The sequence below is a fragment of the Athalia rosae genome, chromosome 4 (genome assembly GCF_917208135.1).
Source record: "Athalia rosae chromosome 4, iyAthRosa1.1, whole genome shotgun sequence".
In the NCBI taxonomy this organism is placed as follows: domain Eukaryota; kingdom Metazoa; phylum Arthropoda; class Insecta; order Hymenoptera; family Athaliidae; genus Athalia; species Athalia rosae.
In genome coordinates, this window is record NC_064029.1 from 8,554,138 (window position 1) to 8,571,653 (window position 17,516).

The 17,516-nt window shown below is 46.4% G+C and overlaps 1 protein-coding gene across 2 annotated transcripts; it reads right to left on the reverse strand.

The window, feature by feature from the left end:
• Positions 1–1,135: 1,135 nt before the first annotated feature.
• On the reverse strand, positions 1,136–16,090 carry LOC105684377 (enhancer of split mbeta protein-like). Of its 2 annotated transcripts, none has more exons than XM_048654268.1 (4): positions 15,719–16,090; positions 4,961–5,050; positions 3,036–3,308; positions 1,136–2,930 (listed from the first exon to the last, which is right to left on the reverse strand). In XM_048654268.1, the coding sequence occupies exons 1-4, from the start codon at positions 16,073–16,075 to the stop codon at positions 2,460–2,462; spliced, it is 1,191 nt and encodes a 396-aa protein (XP_048510225.1). In that variant the 5' UTR covers positions 16,076–16,090; the 3' UTR covers positions 1,136–2,459. The 2 variants fall into 2 exon arrangements, with proteins under 2 accessions (XP_048510225.1, XP_012253107.2); XM_012397684.3 differs by lacking the exon at positions 15,719–16,090 and adding an exon at positions 5,583–5,754.
• Positions 16,091–17,516: the final 1,426 nt, after the last annotated feature.

Below are 17,516 nucleotides of genomic sequence, written 5' to 3' on the forward strand. Positions count from 1 at the left end.
GTACGAGATGCTCCGATGACCGAATACCGAATCGCACGTTCGCAATTGACTGTTTTAAGATCATTCGGATGGATTCAGCTTCATTGCGGTACTTTTTCAAAAAATTCATGTTATTTCTGGCCCTCGCTACGAATTTTCCAACGTTGCTATTTCAAGTGAATTTTTCCCTCCGATTATTTTCCGCATCTTTCGTGGAAAAAATTTCCGTGTTCTTTTTCTATGGGAAACTGAGCAGGGGTGCCAAGTGTTTTATTATCATTTTTGAACAAGTTTTCTGCTATTTGTTTCTGCGGCGTCGTTTCATTTTCTAGGAATAAAGACGACTTTTCGAAATTGTGGCGTAATCCAAGAACTATGGGGTTTGGGATAAATTGTCAATCTGCAGGTTCAAAATTAAACAAGTTGTCCCTAATTTATTGATCTAAGAAGTGAAAAATCAAGTACATCCCGATGCGATTTATTCCTAACTGAAATTGCCGTATTTATATTTCTCATGTCGACATACGTTAGAATAGCATGCCGCAATTCATTTTCAAAACACCTTATTCCTCACTGCATATAAAAACCTTAAACTTGTCATTTTTCCCGAAATTCGCGCTGAAAATCTACTAGTTTTTCAGTCGATTTTATGAGGTCTCTTCACTTGCTTCGAGCCTATGAGGAATCCGAATCTACAATTTCCGTCAATCTGTCAATCGAGATGTCCGATTTATCATTTTTTTTGGGAGAAAAAAATATCAGATTTTTGTTTGATTCATTCAAGACGAGAATACCTCGTCCGTTATCGGTTCTTGGTCTCTGGATTTCTTGAAAATTTTTCGGAATCATTAATTCACCATAATCCAATTATTCCAACGATTAGTGTATTGCTCGTATTAGAATGACATGACATAAATTTAATAGCATGCTAAATTCAAATTTAGCAGCCTCCCTCTATCGATTATGTCTACCGAACGATCATTTCGTTTTTCGTTTGTTATGAATATCACATTGATACCGGACAAAAATGTTCCTTTGTAATTCTATCCTTAAGAAAATCTGTTAGTAGGTTGTTCTTTCCAACAGAGGGTAAATATGGAATATTATCGGAAATCTCGAGTTCATATGACAAAGGAAAAATAAATCGTACACTTAATTTGAAAAAGATCGCAATTTTTTGGCTCAGCAATTGAAAAAAATCAAAGACTGTAGCTTATTGTTAGTCACAGATTCGTTCCATTCCAATTGCGTGAGCCAGGTCGAAGTAGTGTAATAAATATGTTTGCTACAATCGTCATAAACTTTATAGTAAATACAATAACTTATAAAATAATGTTATTAGTAATAATAATATAATAATAATAATAATAATAATAATAATCTTACTGTGATACATAACATATGCTTTCAACTTTTTAGAATCATTTCATAAAATATGTATACAGTACTACAACGAGAGTCGCGACCAAATGAGCGCTTTTTCAAGATTTTATTCGAAACGATTGATATCACCACACATAAATATTCTATTTTTCGTTGATCGAATGTTTCATAAATGTAAAGTACTTTTGAATCGGTAGAATGATAATAAAAGTAATAATGATAGATAATCCTAGACAGTCGAAGGAAGAAAATATACTTAAATCGTGTAAATATAATCTGGTTCTGAATTATATACTCATTATCGTGAATAGATATATTCAGAGAAATATTGTAACATCAATAATCTAACATAACGGTTGATTACCTACTCATTATTTGTAATCAATCGGTAATGAAAAAGTGATAATCGATAATTAAATTTATCTGAAACTTCGTAACAACAGAGCTGTATAACAGTTGTTCAGATAATTTCATAAACTATCGCGTTAAAGCCACGTACCAAAATATTTAACATTAATTATGTTAATGGTAATAGTAAAATTTTATGTTCAATACAAATTATATCTAGCGAATTCAATTAACGGTCGTCCGTCGTTAAATAATGCAATAAGTTAAGGTACGTATAAAACTCAGAATTCAAGTTGTACATGCATACCATTTTTTTTTTTTTTTTTTCGTTTTACTTATAATTATCAACGTTATCATTATTAACAATCAACAACCGGAAGGCATTCGAAGACGACAATCACAGATTATTAAATTCCAACATCGAGGAAGCATTTATCAAATACGAATTACACACGATTCAGGGAAAAACGAAATGAGAGAAACACAGAAACAAAATAATATTACAATGCTGGGCTAAGACGTAATAATAATTTTCAATTGTTGAAAATAAAAATTAGAATGAAGAACAAAAAAAAACAAGAACAAGGCAATCGTATCACATTATCATCAAAGATGAAGATCACTTATCACTTAAATATGAATATCTATTCAAAATAGTCATCATAAAATTATTTACGACGTAATACCGCGCCGCTATATATATATCGTATAAATGTATATCGCGTGAAAATAACATAAGTTGCGCACCACTACCAGGGTCTCCACATCGGGTCACTTTCGTCGATATTTTCAACGTCGATTTCCTCCTCGTCGTCGGCAACGGGAACTTTCATTTCATCGACGACTGTAGGTACGACAATTGGGCCCGGCTCAGCACCTGGAATTTCAGAGGGGCCCAACCCGTCACCGGGTACCGGTGTATCCTTACCGACCTGTTGCGCGCTCCCGGTAACGCACGACGTCGTTTCTTTATGCGCCCTGCAGGGAGAGGCAACGCTGCTCTTCCCGAGGGAATAAGGGTGCAGCGACGCTCGGGGGGACGGAGCGACGGATTGTCTGGGCGGCGGAGATCCGTCGGTGAGTCGGGAGCCGCACGGACTCACCACGGAAGAAGGTACCAAAAGTTGTGCCGTTTTATCCAAACTCGCTAGCCGCGGAGAAACCAAACCAGATCTCGGAGTGGGCGGCGACAGGGGCGGTGAATTTGATTTTTGAGATACCTGAATCGAAAGACCGAACAAATGTCGATGACATCGCGACATCGTCGTAATTCGGTTGCAAAGATTTCCAGGGGACTCGCAGATTTCGGAAATATTGTGATTTACCTCGACTTCCAATTGCCTGGTAGCGTGGAGACCCGATGCGAGATGTCGAGCGAGACGATCGGCCGCTTCCCCGGGAAGAGCCGTGAGGAATCTGCAAGCTTCCGCGGCGCAGTGTCCGAAACCAGATCTCCATCGGCTTTCGGACGAATCCTCTCCCGGGATCGCCGAAGACGAAAGTCCGGACGGCCGAGAGGCCTGAAGCCGTTGAAGGTGGCGTACGGTCAGCTCCAGTATATCCGCCTTCTCCAATTTGCTTATGTTCTCTCCTTCGGTCTGAGAAATTCCGCGAATAGGGTACAACACGTGGTGAATGTCGTAATATTCACGGTGTTGGAAAAAAAGGGTTTCTCGGGAATTCTGGGTGCCGCTGAGCTCGGCGCGTACTACAAACTTCTATCTCCTTCCGATCGGTGTAAAACGGGCGAGAAAACCCGAACCGAACGGTTACGCGGTTCCGCGTTCTTCTATTCAAATACCAGCAATGAAAATGAATCTCTCCACGGTCTGTCGGCGAGCTCTCGGTTCACACGGGGGGGAGCCCCGAAGTACGAGTCCGTGAAGAATAAGAATAATAAGAATAAGAATAAGAATAAGAAGAAGAAGAGAGAAAAGGAGATCGACGAGGGGCTCGTGAAGGAGCGCGTCGAAGCAAGGATCGTGCGCGACGGAAATCAGCTCCTCCGGCGTATCGGAACCCCGATGATGGTATCGCTCGGCAGACGAGCATCTAATCGCGTTTTTTCCCAACATTTGTGGGTTTTAGATGTTTTGTTAACCAGCTCGTCCGTGAAGAGGGATTGTTTGCTCTGTCTGGCGCGAAGCGAATTCGGGTTAAAAGTCGTCGCGCGGCGTACCTACTCGGCGATGCGCGGCGGATGGGAGAAACCGATTTCCAAGAGACTTGTAAAAATTTGAATCGGGCTGTAGAGAGTAAACTTTGTATACGGCTTTTTTATACTCTATTTAACCAAGAGAGAAGCCCATGTTTGTTTATTTATTCATTTTTTTTTTTGCTCATCAAGGACGACGTGGCTCTCGTTTTAACTCACGGGGGTTTCGGGTTTCAGATATACCGAATATAAAATTCGCGGGATTATACGAACTTTGAATACAAGGAATTTCCTTTCTGCTCGCGGGTGTTCAGTGTGCGTAAAATTGCACCATCTCACGTTGAAAAAAAGGGTGGTCGCGGGCTATCGGGTTCGCTGAGACAAGAAATATGATTTATTCCGCTATAATTCTACGGACTGAATAATCGTACACACGCCGTTTATACATACACCGTGCGTCTTTGACTTCGAGAAGTTAAAATATGGCGGCAATTATGCGGCGCACCGTCATATGTATCACCGCGGCGCCACAACATCACGTCGAATGCATAATAAAATCCGTCGGCACGGAAAAAAATACAAATATATATATATATATATATATATATACGTCGACGTGTATACATATATATAAGTATACACGGTCGCAAGAATATTTGTGACAAAATACATTCGTCTCACAATTATCGAGCGGCGTATTTTAATCGAAATTATAATCATCGCCTTTTCCGCTGTGCCGACGGCGTCACGCCGTGTGTCGTGCTTGACGGGACATCGAAATAAAAATATCAGGAGGAAGTTTTTAGAATCCGCTGAAATTCGCGAGTCCCGCCGCTCGAATAATCGCAAGAATATATTGTCGTCGGGTCGATAAGAGTTTTCGGCCAATCAATCCAGACCCGGTGCGCATCGACAGCGACTGTTCAAGACTCTGATCTCAATTGTGACTTTTTGCGACCCCGGTCTCATTTTCTCTCTTGCAACGATCGAAGGCGGATAATTGATTTTAGAAAAAATTCGATGCAGACAAGAGGGGAAAATTCAAAGGTTACACATCAAGGAAATAAAAAATATTGAAAAGAAGTGCGCGCTTACCTCGAGCGCGTCAACCATGAGGTCCTTAAGTTCGTCCAGGCAGCGGTTGATCCGGGCGCGTCGTTTCCGTTCCAGGAGAGGTTTGGTTATCTAACAAATGATCGGGGGAATTAGGATATACCCTTAATTGTACGATCTTCTCGGTGCAGGCCGCTTGTCATCCGAGCAGCGTACCGTCAGATTGAATCAAGTCGTCAGATTGAAATTAATCTCGCGCGTAGCATGAAAACACGGTTTCTCTACAGTGTCTCCGATAACCTACTGCGCTGCGTTTCTCCGATCGATCGAGGGGAAAAAAATCGCGAAATAAAAATTGTTACGTTTCACGCACACCGTAGATTGCGAACGCATTATATTCGCATGCTTGATGCTCGATCTACTAAGGTGAACAAAAATAATTATTTCCGCTCTACCGTGAGACCAGATTAGGACGCGCAAGCTTCAAAATCTACGCGGCCAGGAGAAAAAAAATACATGCAGATTATCGGATACCAGAAGTGCGAAAACTTTTTTTTTTTTTTATAATCGAACAGATAAAAATGTGACATTCTTTACCAATCTTATATATATTCGAATCGGGTTGTTAACTTTAAAGAACTAGGAGTACAACTCGTGAAATTACCTTTTTGTATTGATAAGTCCTGGAAACCGGATGCGGATAATCGTACGACATCATCGCACAATTTTGATGTCAGAAGAAACCAGAAGTACGAATATCAAAACCGATTTCGGGGTGGGTTTTGAAAAACCGAATCGATGTAGTCTGAATTAAAACTGAACCGAACGAATATTGTCGAACCGCCGTGAGGCCCCCGAAAGCTCGAAGCTTCGAGTACCCTATCAGATTGACAGTTAAAATGTACGTTCAACACTCGGAAATACGATACGTGACGTTCACCACGCGAGGTCTACCGACGGACTGGCAGTGCGAAGGCACTGGCGGCCATGCCGATAGACCTTCAGCCACTTCAAAGGCCGGAATTTCACCACCACCACCACCAACACCACCACCACCTCTTGCAGCACACACCAACGGCTAATCGTCATCATCATCGTCTGCATCATGGTTGCGCCGTTTCCATTCCTATACGTATACATACACACAATGATCTCATTCGGATAAACCGTCGCATCGACTTATGCCATGTTGGTACGTAACGATCAACAGAATCTGCGAGTACGCCGCACTTGTTGAAAGGATATTTTTAAACCGCGGTGCGTCGGAGGCTGCAGGTGGTGGAGTTGCGTCGTACCGAGGTACAAACATGCAGTTGATGAAAACACGATCCACGGAACGATCGAGTGCATCACATGCCAGAAACATAATGAAATGACCATTCATTCCTTCCGATTCATTCGGCGATAACTAGAGGCGCACCTTTTTTTTTTTTTACGAAACTAGGTGCGTGACGATTCATTCATTCATTCGTTGATTCGTTCGTTCGTTCGATGCAATGTACTCGACAATCGCGCGCGATCGTACAAAACAAGCCGGTGCACAGGGTACGCGATTATGGCTGACGATGAGAGTGCAGTTTGATATAATCCACTCTTAATGCAATGACGTCGCTGACATCAGACGTTGATTCCAGTCGCTATTCATTTCCACGTACGGTGAAAGAAAAAGGAGGTGTTCGGAATGGTGTTTTTTTTTTTTTTCTTTTGTTTTTTTTTTATTTTCTCTTCAAAATCGCATCAACGCCGCCGGCGTAATACGAAGTTGAGCTTGACAATATCGTTTTGCCGTTGGCCGCGTATCGTGGCGAGATAAGGGGGTGACTTGACACCGAGTGGGATAGGTGAACGAAGCCGCGTGTGTCAACGAGGCAAGAATAAACCGACCGCAGGAGCGAGGCGACCGGGGGGGTGGTGCGGGGTGGCGCGGCGAATTCCTGGTCTTCATCTCACACTTGGGTTAGCGAGCTCTCCTTGTTTTGATATACTTGCGGTCGCCTCGCGAGTCACCGGTCTACCGGAGACTCCCACAGATCTCCAGTGACTTTCGAGGGAGTACGACGACGTCCCCGCGGATGACTTCGTCTTCGTCTTCGTCGTCGGCGTGTCGTTACCATCCACGTCGAGGCGGCGGCAACGGCCGAACTACCAGGAATGCAAACAATAATCGATTACGTCATCGTACCCGCGGATCGCGGATCAAATGAAACAGAACGATCTGCACCGGTAACCCGACACCCGATTCGTCGAATTTATTCGGCGCGACGAACTCGAGACTCGGCCGCACATGGGAGCACCTCATTGACAAAAAATGTGCCCTGCGGCGTTAACAAAGTTATGGAAATTAATCGAACAAAATTCAATTTGCACGCTACACACGGTGGAGCTCCGATATAATTTCGCGAGCCCAGCTATGTGAGAGCTGTGATTCCCTATAGGAAACATGAATCCAGAAAGCCAATCCGCCGGATTTCTCTGTCTGCTTTTTCTCAGCTGGCCCTAGGACGTTATCGCATACATGCGTCAGGGCCTGATGGCTCGGAGTCGAGGCTGCGGCGAACGCGCGTGTGAGAAGATCGCTCGCTCTTGAGGTGGGGTACGAAACTCCCGGTGTATCAGAAACGAGGCTCGCCTCAATGAACGAATGAATGAACTCTCAACGCATGCGCCCCGTCTCCCGTCTTGTAAGTATCACGTGTAAGCGATACGCGTCCGCCGGCTGTATTCGTTCGAATCCCGCTACGGGGTTGTTACGAATAAGGTACGACTTTATACGCCGTCCGTATTTACCTGCGTATCCAAAAAATGAGAACAAAAAAGCAACGCGACGATTCGGATGGCCAATTCCTCATTGCTTGAATTCCAAACCATTGTTTTTTTTTTTTTCTCTTACCACCAGTTTATCCAGCCAGCTAATCAAAATGGAAAAAGTTCGGGACGACCGAAGGATCGGGTCGGAGACGTGAAGTGCAAAAAACGAGACGAGAAAATACGAAGGAAGTGTAAGACGAGGAGAAAAGGTGGAAGTAAAAAACGATATCGAGTCCGCTCGAGGGGCACCGCGCGGACGTGTGCGGGTCGCGTGTGGGGCTCGCGCCTCTGCCATCCTTTCCTTTTGGCGCGGGGGACCCTTCGGATGGTTCGAAAGACCCGGCCGGTGCCCGTGCCCAGCCAGCGAAGGGCCCTACCGACGTACGAGCGACGTACGACCAACCAACCGACCGATCCGACCGAATGTCCCGTGTGGGATGCGGGGCCTTGCTTCGTTCTCACGGTAGCCTACTCGGCCCGCCCGGGCCCTTTACGGAGAGGGGCCTTTTGCTTCCTTCGTTCAACTTCTACGCTAATACGTCCCTCCCTTCGCCTTCGCCCTCTCCCTGACTCCCTCGACCCTTCCCGCGCACGCACGATCCTCCTCTGTCGCCCTCTTGCTCGCTCCCGTTCAAAATTTCCCCCTTTGGAATCGTACTTCTTGGCTCGAAAACGCAACGGGGGGGTGGAGGGGGGGGGGAACACCCCATCTCGCCAATGCATCGTAAGCGCTCGGAACCGGGGAAAAGCAGATGCGACTCGGTCGATCGACTTTGTCTTTTTCTTGTTCCGTCGTCATTCTTTTCCCTGGTATCGAGCCACAGCCTTTCCCCGATTACGATTCACAATCGGAAAGACTAAATTTTCAATTTCACCGCAGTGTATTCGATTTTTTTATTTTTTTTTTTTTCTGCCTTTACGCTCGCTCGTAATTAATAAAGAACATCCGATATCCTGTCGCGGGTTCGGTTGAAAGAAGGCGGTATATAAATTCAACATCTAGTGGCGCTTGTCGGCTTTAAAGAGAAATATGCACCACGCGCTCGCACGACTCCGGTATAAGGGAAGGGAAGTAAGTAACGAACGCGCATTAAAAAAACCCGAAGTGCCGAAGGCCCATTCATAACGAGAAATCATTTCCTTCCTATACTGAATACTAAATTATAGGAAATCCACGGTGGCGAACAATGGGCGACAGTTGGCTCTACACGTATATATAATGGCTCGGATTTTATGAATGAAACTGGAAAACGTACATGTAACACGTATACGTACGTATTAACATATTATATTATTTGCTCCCTTAGGTGCGTAAAGCGTAACCTGTGATTATTCGTATATTTTATTTACACATTGTAACTCGTACGTGGTCATCGAATCGTTCTTCATTCATCGTCAGTTTCGCTTGCTTCCGCGCATCACTTCTTCGCTAAGGTGAATACAACCTAAGCGCGATATCGCGAGATTCAGCGCGGTATTCGCCACACGTGAACATTAGACCACGAGGCGTATGGTTAGGCGCATGCATCGCGAGGTGGGTCAAGATAAACACATGCATTACCCCCACCGATGCCGATACACCGACGTTGCCCGCGCGGAAGCAGGAATACGGTTTTCTTTTTTTTCTCTTCGTTTCTATCTTCTTTTCGAATAGACGTGGAAGTTGATCGTCCCGTTCGGCTATCAAAAAAAACAAAAAATCACTCCCTAAGAAGTAATCATACCGTGCGATGTAATTATTCTAGGGAAATTTCGCTTCGCGTACGTTCACCGATATTATGTATCTCTAGTATCACGTGTACATACATATATATCCACACGCTTTCAGCTACCGCCGCGGTACTTCACATCGCGGTGCACGTAACTCGTCAGTCAGGTTCCACGAGTTGTAACGCGCCGGATAACGCGTTGCCCGGCAAAAGCATCTATAGCGGCGAACCGGACGGAGTGTCGGTCTTTTTGGCTTTTTTTTTTTTTTTAGGAAACGATTTCGAAAATCTGAATCCCCCGTTCAGAGGATAATGAAACCTTTTTTGCGCGAATGATAAAAAAAAAAAAAAAAAAAAAAAAAAACACCTGTAAGAAAAAAAAAAAGAGAGGTATATTTTTTCTCGAACACGTATCGTACAGCTCCCTCGGCTCGTTGGATCCCCCCGCAAAACGAACGGTGCCCCGAAATTCTCACGGTAAAAATCCTGTTCCTCGAGGAGTTGCCGGGGCTCGTCACGCGTGGCAGACACGAGGACTCCGGTACACACAAAGCCACCTGCAACACTTATGTTCCACCTCGGCTACAAAGAAGACCCTGACTTTATTCGCCAACTCACTTAGGGATTCCCACGCCAACTTGGAAGGGAGTCAGGTGCGGGGGTTTTGACGGAGGGAGGGGGGAGGGAGGATTGAAAATCAAGAAAACATTCGGTCGCGACATGTGTACGGATATGTAAGTTTCGGTTTACGTACACGAGGTTTTTGACTAAAGAAAAAGCATTCGAGTTACATCGGGGTGACGGAACGAGAATGAAGTAAAAAAAATTAGATCACGACTCGCGTAGTGGTAACGTTGTATACGATCGTGCAACGCGCGGCATCACCCGGAAGCGGACAAGGATGTGATCTAAAAATGTGAACCGCGAGAGTAGCGGATGGTATAACGTACGGGTATGACATGAGGTATCGGAGAAACGCGTTTAGGTTGAGCGCAGCGTGTAACGTGAATGTGCGGAGCACACGACTAGCGTGTAGATTCTATTGAGAATATAATAAGAAACGCGCGTGCGACGGTGTGCCAGATATCGGATCCGAGTCGTACGTACGTTATACGTACGTATCGCGTTCGAATCGAATCAATGGTTAAATTTCACAACGATATTACTACCATACGGCGTGATATTATTCGCCCCTTTAGTTTTGCTCGCTACGAACTGCGAACGGCAGCGGCGTTGGTAGGTATATAAGAGCGATTCGCTTCACGAAAGTGTTAAAAAAAATGAATATCACGCGCTCACGAAGAGATGAAGACGAAGTAGGTATAATGTTGTAACGTGTAAGCATAGTGTAAACTGGTTTTAATAAAAGTGGTATAATTCGGGAGGCAATCAATTTTAAGTTATCCGACTAATTATATAGCGCTCAATATAATATTTAAAAAAAAAAAAAAAAAAACAACAACATTACCAAAGTCACCCGACCACTTCGAACTTCTCACGAACTCGCCGTGTGTACGTGTACACGTACGCGGCGTTACGCGTCTACTGTAACCTGCTCTCAAAATTATAGTCCGTGTCTCGCAACCCTTTTTTACATCCGTTTTATTTTATATTTCTTCTCAAAATATACATCTCGACGGCGGACGTATCGCATGCAAAATATCGCACCTGCGCTTCGTGTTTACGCCAACATCGAAATCGCACGATAAATAATATCGAGTCGCAACGCGGAATTGTTAGCGAAATAAATTCCCGATAAAATTTCATTCCGCGTCGAGCTCGTCGTCGTCGTAGTCGTCGTCGTCTCATTACGCATTACCCGATCGCGGCGGAGTGGAAATGTCGGAAAAAAAAATAAAGAGGGAACAATCTCCTCATCAGGTGTGTTGGAAGTCGATGTAAAAGACTCGGGAGGACCTGCGAGAGAGCGGAACATAGCGTGCTTCCTGTAATGGTTGGGTGGCGCCGTCCGATGATTCCCACGCCGAGCTCACCCGGCCCTCTGTCACGGACACCGGGTTCCCGCACCAGGTTTGCCCCACCATTAAGCTCGGCGTAAGCGTGTCCGACGCGTGGTCACCGCGGAGGCTGTTCGTTGGCTGGACCCAAAAATTTTCGTGACTCGCCCATCGCCTCGGCGAGAACGACTCGGACCTTGAAGTAGTTACCCGAAGGAGATAGTTTAATCTCCGGACTGTAAAGGGCCTTGGAATAAAAAAAAAAAAAAAAAACAAAATAAAAGCTTGTAACGAAGCTGTTGAATTACTAGAAAGGAGATATACATGTATATATGTACACAGATTCGAAACGCCGAGTGTCTTCCGGCCCGTTTTACTGCACTTCAACCTAATAGGTACGGGAGAGAGTCCTTCGTTACGGGAAATCGGAATAACGTATAGGAATTTTATTTATTACCCTGTGGATTTAGGGCGCAGATGGCTCTCGTCGACGACCTCTCCGTTTCGGGGGTTGGATAATCGGGCCCCTGAAGATACGCAACCGAAATCACTCCGGTGCGATCACCCCCGTCGAAAGGGAGAAGGGAAAACAAATCCCACGAGCGGAGTAAAAATCTTTTCAATTTTTCAGAACTTTGCAGTAACGATTTTTAAAGTGGGCATAATTTTATACACGCGTTCGTTCACGTCGTCGACTCCACTCTCTCGACTTTTTTCTGATCAGTGCGCTCAAGTTTCTCCGTCAATTATGCCCCCCAAAGTTATCATATTTTTATTGACCGCGCGTCGCTCGCTGTTCCACAGGTATAAAGTGTATACACACAACACCTATAGCTGTCCCGCGTTATTGTGCTCCGTTGTCGGGAACGTCTCGACGAGAAGCCGGCGGACGAATTAGACGAGGACAAGAAATTGAAGCGTGTCTGTCGCGTGGTCAGGTTGGTTTACCTATAAAGCGGGGTGCGGCGGGGTGCGGCGGCGAGGTAAAGTGAGTCACGGAGGCGTAACTCTAGGAGCTCTGCAACGGATCCGGTGCACCGAAGAAGCGACTGCCCGTTGCGCCTCCGTCATTCCCACGGTTTTCAAGGCAGACTATACGGACCGAGTGCTCGAGAGCGTGTCCGTCGCGTGGCCGTCCCTACCTGGATCCGCGGCGAACGGCAAAATCGCACCGTAACCAGGTGGACGCTACACGCCGGATTACTCGAAAAGCATCCGCCCACCGCCGCGGCGGATCTATTCCCACGATACGACGTCGATATTATAACAATTCGCCCGAGTATTTTCCTCGATGTTCCGATCGCTCGCCGTTCGACGATAATACAACGAAAACGTTACGGATCTCGATCGGCGGACGACGACGACCGTTCGAAATATGAAAATATGCGTCGTCCGCGTAGAGTTTCGATTCGGGATCGAGTTAACGGTTGGTTATAAAAAGTCGGCGGATTGTGGTCCGTGTGTTTCGACCGTTATATTCTAGAAGGAGCGTGGGAAGGCCCGATCCGAAGTACGCGAATCCTCGGTATAGGAGGAACCGCTGCACTTCCTTGATGGGAAGGAGGTCTTAGAGGCGGATCCCCCCCTTTTACACCTGACGCCTTGCGCCCCGTGAGAACCACAGGCAACGGAACACGAAAATACGTTGTAAGGGATACCGACGTACACCTCGAAGACGCGGTGGCACGGTGGTGAAAAACTATCGTCGTCGGCATCTCCGCTTACGGGCAACCACGGCCGTTCGCCACGTGATCGGCACACTTCGACGACGGCGCAAAGCCACCGCGAAAAAAGGTTCACGAATACCTACGAGCGAACCCTGCATTGCCCGATCTACGTACCCGCGCCGGCGTTCTTCTGCTAGCGTACGTGTGCGTTGAACGAAAATTTTTGTATTCCGGTACGTACGGTTGAAAATAAAGAGAGCGAAAGACAAAAAAAAATAATAAGAATTCGGAAGGGATGGGCACAACTGAATGGGCCTGGTGCGTGTCCGTACGTTAGGGTGCTACGAGAGGGTGCAGCGGTATGGTACGGGGGTTTTTAAGAGACACCTGTTTTTCACCGTGGGAATGTACACCGATTCGGTAGAGATTTATATTTTTACCTGTCCACGTGACCCGCTAATAATTTCAATCCCCCCACGTACTTTTACCACAAGTATATACGTATACATACGTATATATATCTCACAGGTGAAGCATGTAACGTCCACGTAATTTCTTCGATTCTTTATTCGTTACTCGGACTTTTATCTTCGAGGAGGTTTTGTAAATAGGTTTTCTCGTTCTACTTTTTATTTTTCTATTCCAACGTACCGTGCGATCGCACGAGACGTACGAGAGGACACGCGTGAGAGGACGGACGCGGGTATCTTTGATCGAACCTCGGACGCTACAGGTGCCCAGCTTTCGAACGGGCACAGCGCGATGGACGTGTCGTCCGTAAGTGGTTCGGGGGTTTAGGAACTGGTCGTTGCGCAAAGAAAGATGTGTACACAGGCGAGGGATCGCTTCGAAGGAATTGGAAGAAGTTGAAATGGTGAATAACGACAACGAGTCGACGAAAAACGCGCACCGAAATAAAAGTGACAAGTGAATGAAGAATCGCGGAGTGAGAAAGTTCGCGTGGAAACGCGACGTTCGCAGAGTATGTAAAGAGACTAAAACGCAGAAGACTCGCGTCGAATATCTTTTATTTTCACAATTTTATCCCGTGGGAATGGTCCCCCACGTCGGTGACGGAGGCCTTAATTCTCTTCGCAAAAAATAGTCTGGGTGATGCTCGCTTTCGCACGTTGTATGTGTGTATTACGGTTAAACGGAAACCGAAATTAGGGGGACCGATCTTTAAAACAAAAATCATCACGACGATCCGCAGTCAAAACGCGGCTTCTTTTCTTTTTTTTTTTCCAATAAAATGCCTAGGTACGCGGGAAGCGAGACGATACGCGGGTCGAGAATCGCTTGGATGTGCGACCGTCTTTTTTATTTTTTTTTTTTTTTCCGCTAGTCAAAAAAACCGAGTAACCGTCGCGACCTCCGCGAGTCCCGACGTTCACCCCGTCGGGGTTGCGGTGGTTCGGACGGTGCAGGGTCACGTGACGCGTTTGTTGCCGGTTCAGGGTCGGCGTGTCCTCCCGTTGGACGGACGAGGGCGAAGATTGGATTCCTGGACGCCCGTGTATACACAGAGGTATAGGTATTTACAGTTTTTAGGTTCCCACGAGCAGGGCGCGTCAGGTGGTTGGCGCGGGGTGCATCGCCCCCCCCCCCCCCCCCCTTCGTCTCCCCCTTCGCCTCGCACGCATTATACGCACTGGCATCCGACCAACAACCCCCGGAAAACAGATTATACCCAACCCATAAAACGTTATACACGCGTATACGTGTGCGACGACGGTACGTTACATACGGAACGGTATGCGTGTCGCAGAAGATCCCCGACTCACCCCCGACGCTTTGCACCGCCCCTACCCGCGACGCGATACGATCTTCGGTAAATGAAACTGAGGGAGGGTGAAAAAAAAAAAAACAAAAAAACATGCGATAACGGGGGAAGCCAACGATCGTAACCGACTAATTAATTATCACTTCACGCGCTTTGCCTCTAGCTCACTTCTGTTACAAAAATTCTTCATACTTATTACCTGTTATCAAACCGATGACCGATGAATATTCATAGTTTTGTTTTTTTTTTTTGTTTTTTTTTTTTTTCATCGTGTACTCTGTACGTACAATATAGAAATATACGTACATGATATTTGTATACATGACTTTATATCGAATACAATACAACAACAACACGTACATGGGAATAAAGTGCGTGATGATATTTTTCTTCCCGGTTGTTCATTCGGTACTGTATGCACCTATACCTACGCGTAACAATACGTCAAAGAAACGAGCCGGAGAAAGAGGCATGCGCTTATAAAAAGTGTTCGAGAAGAAAGAGAAGGGGAGTGTAGCGTGACGATATGTGGGATATAACAGCTACCGTGGATCGCGCGTAGTCAGCGATTGTGATTCAAGGGAGGAGACGCCGTACGAGAGAAAAAGACAGGCTTATGTACGTACGTATAGCTACGCAGCGCACACTTCCCCCTTTCGTACATTTAATCCTGAGAAATATAAAATGTTCGGGCATTACATCCACGGGGATTCGACGGATAACGCGTCGTCGGATAATGATAATAACAACGACGACGCCAACGACGACGACGGCGATGATAAATTCAAAGCAATGAGGATCGTCGTACGTCGGCTTCTTGGATCCCGAAGGAACGCGGGGCTCGCGCTCTTCTGGTCTACCCATAGTACAAATACCTGGTTTCCCCGACCGCGAGTAGCGAGTCCTCCGCGGAGTTTAGTCGCGTCTCCTATCCGGTTGTTGAAAGTTGGAAGTTGTTGTAAGTTGGAAGCGTTCGGTATCCCAACTGACGATGAGCCTAGCTGAGGAACTGGGATCGGTACGGCCGCCGCGCGGCCCCCGGCAACGATAAAAGTGGGAGAAGATGACAGCGTGCCACCGAGCGCACGAGCGTAGCGTGTGTCTCGCGCGAGCTTAACGCGGTGTTTGTAGCGATCGGGGCAGGTACAGGCGACGGCAAAAGCCAATTTCACTCGACGTGGACTCGAAAGAAGAAGGGAGCTGAAAAAAAAAAAAAACGGTTCGACTTTCATTCCACCGGGGAACGAGTAATTCGGAGTGGAAAGAAAAAAAAAAACAAATCGGTTCTATCGAGACACTCGGCGGTCCGTCGAAGTGGACGTGTGTTAGCTAAATTTTCGCGTTATTAATTCGCGGTTCGGCGGCGGGCCTCGGGGTTTCCTGCCGGGGGTTTTATTCGCGGTGTCGCGTGGTAAGCGTGGGAACGCGCGGCAACGAGTCTTCCCAAAACAAAACGCGAGATATACCAAGTAGCTGCTATACTCCGCCGGGTTATGGCTGAACCTACACGAAGACGAGACCCACGCGAGAACGAGCGAGGCACGCGACGAGTATATGAACACACGAGACACACGTGTAGTCGTAATTCCGTAATACGCGAACGAGAGAAGAACGGAGAACGAGGGAGGGGGGGGGGGGGGGGGTCGAAGAAGCGGAGAGAACGGGAGTTCGTCGGCCTTCGTATACCGCGGGGATACGTAAATTAGCCGCGCTCTTCTGGATCGCTTAAATCATCTATACGTATTTTCGTTCGACGTAGATATTTGTAAGAGGGTATAAATTACGAGAGAAAAGAACCAACGGAATCAACAGAGATTTCTCGAAAATTTCGTCCAAATTATCGAATTCGGGATGGACAGCTTCCGTTCGCGTCGATTCAATAACAGCCCTCGACGCGTACCGGGGGATTTGAAGAGTAATTAATGCTCGTCGCCGAATTGAATGCCCGCGGGGCCGGAACTGACCCTGCAGGGAGTCCACCGGTTGAGACGACATCCGTTCCGTTCGAGAGGCTGACCGAAATTTCGCGATTTTCAAAAATATCGCGCACGTTCGATTCCACGTTAAACGTCCGGAGACGATCTCCTGGGAAGGACACGAGATTTCGAAATACGATACCCGATGATGACGATGATACGTATTCGGTAGTTGTACCTGCGACGTATGAAAAGCGAATGAAAAAAAAAACAAAAAGACGATCGATGAATAAAGGTGGCTTGGCGTCTGAATGAATTTTTATTGGAGTAATACGTGGACTCTTAGTAGCGAGTTATTTACCGAGTCCGTGTACGGCAGCCCTCCGCTGTGTTACGTAACACCCTCACATCGTTCGCTTTTATACGAGTATGAATGAAACCATTCATAAAGTCGAGACGAACACACGTAGACACCGGGCCGCGCGGTACCTAAAGTCTAAATAAGAAAATATCTCCATTATGTTGTTACATATAACGATATCAATTCATTGACTCGTGACATCTCTCTGTATGCCCATTGTCTTTAAACGACTGTGAACACGAATAAGTACACTTGCCGATTCTGGATCGCGTGTATCTCCGACTCGGTGGTAATAAGCCGACCGTGAGGGAAAAAGCCGGTACACTTCTGGCGCGAAGTTGTTCTTCCTCGGAGATCGAAGCCCCCCCCCCCCCCCCCCCCCCCATTCATTCGAGC